Source organism: Lissotriton vulgaris, chromosome 12, assembly GCF_964263255.1.
Source record: "Lissotriton vulgaris chromosome 12, aLisVul1.2, whole genome shotgun sequence".
Lineage (NCBI taxonomy): Eukaryota > Metazoa > Chordata > Amphibia > Caudata > Salamandridae > Lissotriton > Lissotriton vulgaris.
The window spans coordinates 165,348,428-165,353,856 of NC_141700.1; the positions used below are offsets into that span (position 1 = coordinate 165,348,428).

Genomic DNA, 5,429 nt, shown 5'->3' on the forward strand with positions numbered 1-5,429 from the left:
TCTTGCATAGGCGAGACACACTGGCTTTGCAAATGCTTGATTGTTGGTATTTCTGATATTAACACAAACATTACCTTCAGCAAGCTGAAATATATGCAGTCTTTCATGCCTTGCAAAATACTTACATAAGGTACTTTTGCAAGTTTAAAACTGCCCTATTTTCAAACATAGGCATTTTTGAGCATCTAATTCACTTAAACTAGGGTCACTTTTGTTTTGGTGCCTGGGCGTATTTTCTGTCCCAGTCCAACCCTGGACAGTTATGTTGCACAAAAGGGGTGATTTCAGACATTACTGCTATGCTCGATTGGGAACTGTTATTTAATGCATCACACATAAAGCACTGAAATAGTACACATAAGCACACTAACATACTGACTCATACTGCACACTTGGAAGCTATGAGCGTCAAATACGCCCAGTAAAAATGAAGTGTCTACCCCTGTACCCCAAATAACATATTGTGAAACGCTGACTGCTGGAAACGAATGTCATCTGTGGAGAAAGAAGCCTGTTTCTTTGGACCTTCAGGTGTCGCTGTCATCTGGAACTGTCACGGTGACGCAGCACAGTATTTTTTCAGATCTCAACTGAAACGAGCCTTAGCGCTGAGTGCAAAGTCCCAGAAGGAGTTGTCGTGTGCAGCAGAGTACGTTGCGCAGCAACATTCTGAAGGCGCATGCGCGAAGGGACACCCTCTGGGCCCGAGTGCAAATCAGAAGGCGCGTGGGCAAAAAAAAGAGAGATGGGAGGAGGACGGCCAGTGAGAATGTGAACATAACAGTAGTCTTCTTAATGGCATAATGGTCGTTTCTTTACGGTTGAACGTTTGGGCACGTGTTAAGAACCTTGAACGCACTAAATACATTTCCATTTGTAATTAAGGGATGAAATATGTGATACACGATAATCGGCGCACGTGTGACGTTAACAACGCGTACTTGTTTTCTGTTTTATTCTGATTTTTTTTATTTAAAATCTACTCTACTCAAAAGGCATATAAAAATATTTATGAAGAGAAGTCGCGGTTTACCTTTAACGCGCTTTAGAACGACATTTTTTAGCTTGACTAACATTGTGTCAGAGGTGTAGTCCTTCCTCTTTCTTTTTTGCACACTAGCTATCGTATCTAAGGAATAACACTGTCACAAGCAATACATGCTGCAAGGAAATTCTAAACGTTAGGAAAATAAATAATTTGCAAAAACAAAATTGAGAAGTAATAAGTCATAATATAACATTACATTATTGTGGAGCACAGAGCTCATACCTAGGAAACATGTCCCCTCAGAAATGGCCACCGCTTTCGGTGTGGTCTTGCAGCCATGGACATGTATTTCTTCCCGCCCTCTCGCCACAGGGGATGTTTGTTTACCGCGTGCAGCTGATGAGCACGAGCGTGCGCAAGGTTTTCTGCAAGCAGCGAGGGGCCGTGACGTCTGCAGCTGAGGGCGTGGAAGAGGTGGGGCTCGTGCGCAGCGCTCCACCTGACTTTACACACGGCCTCAACCCATGAGGGTATAAATAAGAGGTGCGCAGGATGCTAGTTAGAGCGCATCACTTTTGCAGAGACTTTCGATTTACTGGTTGATAATCCGTAGCCAACAGCTGCTTCAGAACATGGACCCTAAAGACTGCGGCTGTGCCACCGGTGAGTACCTACCTTTTGCAGTGGTTTGGGTGGTCATATGTGTCTGGGGTACACCCCCCCCCCCTCCTTTAAGGATGGGGCTTTCCGTAAGGTGGTACTAACATTGGAAAAGAGGAAAAAAATGATTATTGACTTGCATTGCAACCGGAGTTAATGTAAGGCTTGAGCAACGTACTTTCATGCCATTTCGATTTTAAAAATTTGATATTTGGTCTGAATTTTTTTTATTTTTAAATGGTTTGTGACTAGAAATGACCTCATTTAGGGAATGATTGTTTAAACTTGCTTCATTGTTTTTAGATGGCTCCTCGTAGGATCGGTTGGCCGCTTTTGAGTGTAACTAGTTACAAATTTGTTCCCGCAAATAATGTCGAGTTAACATTTACAGTAGTGCGAGTGTCGCAGGTCCGTTTACACTTTTACATACATACTGGGAAAAATCGGACCCAGTGTAAATATATTCGTAGTTACTGATTGAATGACGACATTAGATCCGTTTCTAGGCACTGCGCTTTAGTAGGCTTGGAAACCGTGGGTTTTTAGAGGGGCAGCAAGATGCGTTTAAACTCGTGTTCCCTTTTATCTTGAAAGCAAAGCACGAGTTTGTTGTTTTGCGCACTAGCAGTTATGTTGCTGTTTTTAGTGTGGCTTTTTTTCTTCTTTCCTGGAACCCACCCGCAGTTGCTCAGCAAAAATGTGCTTCCCAATTCTGTTTGGTTAATTCTGATACGGTGTATGCCCGTGTGTTCTCCTAGTTTATTTATCTTAAAGTACCTCATCTGAAGTGGTGACACCTGCTAACACCGTGTTTTTAGTTTCCCATAGTTTGTTGGAAGGGGCAGAGTCTGTTGGTTGAAGGAAAATATAAGAATATTGTTTGTTGCATTTCAACCTAGATTGCTATGCTGTAAACATTCGGTTTAATCTAGGGACACTCCAAGCAACGGTCTTTTCTCATCTGCAAACCGTGTTCTACCCTTTTCTCCTTGGGTAGTAACTCTAGTAAGGCTAGGAATGTTAGTAACTCTTACTGTCCATTTTATGAACCGATGTCTTGTTTTTATTCGCAGGTGGCTCTTGTTCATGTGCTGGGTCGTGCAAGTGCGAGAACTGCAAATGTACATCCTGCAAAAAAAGTGAGTTCAGCCATGCGTTTTTTTTTAGCTTGCAATTTTATGCTTTAAGCGTGTTAGATCTATGCTGAGGTTACTTGCGATAGTGTTAGACTTTAGGCCCTGAAACTTGTGAGTATTTAAATAGAACTCCAGAATTTCTTATTGCACCTTTTGCGCTGTTTTCTGTTAAGTTTACACCAAACGACCTTCTCTGTTCAAGTCACGTTCCTGATGTTAATTCACTACCAAGGGCAAGTGAGGTTTCTCTACTGCGATGTACTGATATGCAGACCGGATTCCCTCCTTGCATGCCCGCGTTTAGTCACTGCTTTAGTCACTCCATCGAAGCTGCACCTGTTTCAAAGGGTAGTAAGCAGCTGATTGTTGGCACAACCTCAGAAGAACATAGAAAACTTTTTTTTTTTCTTAACTGACGTGTGGTTTCTCTCTACCCACGGCCCTCAACTTGCTCCTAAACTCATTTTTTTTCTACCCCATATCGGTTTTTTGGACAAACAAAACGTATTGTGCACGATGAGTTCTCTTGTGTCACTGTGGGAATCATTTAAAACACAAGAGGGCAGCGTCGGTTTGGTAACGGGGGCATTCGGGCAATGCCCATGGGGCCGGGGTCCGAGTTCCAGCTGAGGGCTGCTTTTCTGGGGCCGATTTGGGCGCCGTCTCTGTTCAACAATACCGCCTGCGGGTGTCTTGAGTGGCCTTTCTGGAGGGAGATGGGCACTCATTATATCCCGTATAGCAGCAACATGGAGGTGTCACCCCTTTTCTTTCGCTGAGCCTCCCATTAATGTAGGCATACAGAGCGGTGCAGGGGGCCTGAGCAGAAGTGGCCTCACTTGTTTTAAGGTGTAGTGTAAACTGATGCGTGCATTCCCCCCCCCCTTTTTTTTTTAAATGTAAAATTACGCCGAAAGCAGTGATTTGAGGGAAGGCATTATGCAAATGTAGGCATTTTTTATTTTTTTTCGTGCCCGGGCCGATTTTTAATCCCAATCCAACCCTGCAGGAGGGGGCTGACTAAAAATACCTTGCCATGGGAATCCTATTTAACACATTTAAAAATCCCTCTCCTGACCTAATGGCACTACTTCCCCAGCTCTGCACCTTTCGCTGCTCAACCCTTGTTTCAGTGAGTTTTAGCTCCCATTTTTACGATATGTATCTACAATACTATAGTTCGCCCTTTTCGACTTTGATATCTAGATCAAAATGCAGTAGTTTGTGTAAAAAAAGTCATGGTAACATGTTGCCACTCAATGTTAGTACATTGATAACGCCCTCCACTCCTCAAAAGCTCTACGGCTGACCGCGGTTTTGGTTCTCTTTAAGTTCGGTTCTGTTCTGACTCTTACTATGTAATTTACAAAATCTTACAGCTGCCTCGAAGTTGTAGTGTCCCTTTTAGCGCCTACTCGAATTGTTATCTAGTCCCCTACTTAACATATGCAGCCAAGCCCTGTGTCTTAATGGCTTTGTCAGTTTTAAGGAAGGGGGGATTTTTAAATATATTAAACTAACTCTTTTCTTGTCTCCTAGGCTGCTGTTCCTGTTGCCCTGCCGGATGCGAGAAATGTGGCCAGGGATGTGTGTGCAAAGGAGGATCGACAGAGAAATGCAGCTGTTGCACCTAATTTGCAGATTGGCTTATCCAGTGCCCACGGAGTTGCTTGAAACGCAATGAATTTCACTTGATTTTTTTATTTTTCCTTTATTGTGCAAATGAGCAATCTTAAATTTATATATATTATAACTTTGTATATAAATGTTCTGCTAATAAAGTAACCTAAAATACTGATTCAAATGTTTATCTTCTCGCAAAGGGTTTTTTATTTTCCTCTTTCCCTGGTGCACACTAGCTAGCACAGCTTGTGTTGCTGCTGAGCATATAGGTATCCTGCTTGTGTTGCTCTACTAGCCAACCTTCCACACCCTTTGCCCTCCACCTACATACTGGGTCTGCTGGGACATTCCTGTGAGCACACTCCCAGGCAGGCATGGACGTCGATTCACCAAAATGCAATGGGGGAGCCGTAGTGACGTCATATGTCCTGTGACTTCACCAGATGAGACATCGCATGGCTTTTAGCTTTGACATCACAGAAATTGGCATCCTTCACTTCTGATTCCTCCACTATCCCTTTCAATCAAAATAAGACTAACCTGTCCACTTTTCAGATCATATTTCACTATACTAATTTACCACTAATCCTTTATGGGTTCAGAGTAGCGTTCTACTTGCGGGGGGGTGGGGGGGGGGAAGCGCTTCAACACCTCAGGGGTAGCAAGCACTTTAACCACTTGGCTGCTAAGGCATTATTACTCTGCTCATTTAATTTCCATTGAAATCAATGGAAACTCCATGACGAGTTACCCTTGTCATTAGCGGCGAAGAGGATATAAATCCAACTCCCCCCTCCTATCTTTCTCAATCCAAATAACTGACTAATATCCACCATTATTACCTTCAACACTAATCCTTTATGGTTCTGGAGAAGCATGCTACTCGCAGAGAAAGTCTTTCGACACCTCGTCAGGGGGTAGTAAGCCCTATATAAATGCACCTTCCCCTTGCAAGCAGGCTATGCGTTACACCCATCTGTGTGGACATGGGGTTCAGTGTTTTGGTTGACTGTGCTGCCACA

The 5,429-nt window shown here is 43.4% G+C and overlaps 1 protein-coding gene across 1 annotated transcript; it reads left to right on the forward strand.

Annotated features, from left to right (window-relative positions):
* The first annotated feature begins 1,496 nt into the window (after window positions 1-1,496).
* On the forward strand, window positions 1,497-4,582 carry LOC147673765 (metallothionein). The gene is made up of 3 exons (XM_086947696.1): window positions 1,497-1,651; window positions 2,722-2,787; window positions 4,324-4,582. The coding sequence occupies exons 1-3, from the start codon at window positions 1,621-1,623 to the stop codon at window positions 4,416-4,418; spliced, it is 192 nt and encodes a 63-aa protein (XP_086803822.1). The 5' UTR covers window positions 1,497-1,620; the 3' UTR covers window positions 4,419-4,582.
* The last annotated feature ends 847 nt before the right edge of the window (window positions 4,583-5,429 follow it).

Excerpts from the sequence above, each read along its gene's own strand:
- LOC147673765 (XM_086947696.1), top strand. The coding sequence starts at position 1,621 with ATGGACCCTAAAGACTGCGGCTGTGCCACCG. Across the intron at positions 1,652-2,721 it reads AGACTGCGGCTGTGCCACCG|GTGGCTCTTGTTCATGTGCT; the intron begins GTGAGTACCTAC and ends TTTTATTCGCAG. Across the intron at positions 2,788-4,323 it reads ATGTACATCCTGCAAAAAAA|GCTGCTGTTCCTGTTGCCCT; the intron begins GTGAGTTCAGCC and ends CTTGTCTCCTAG.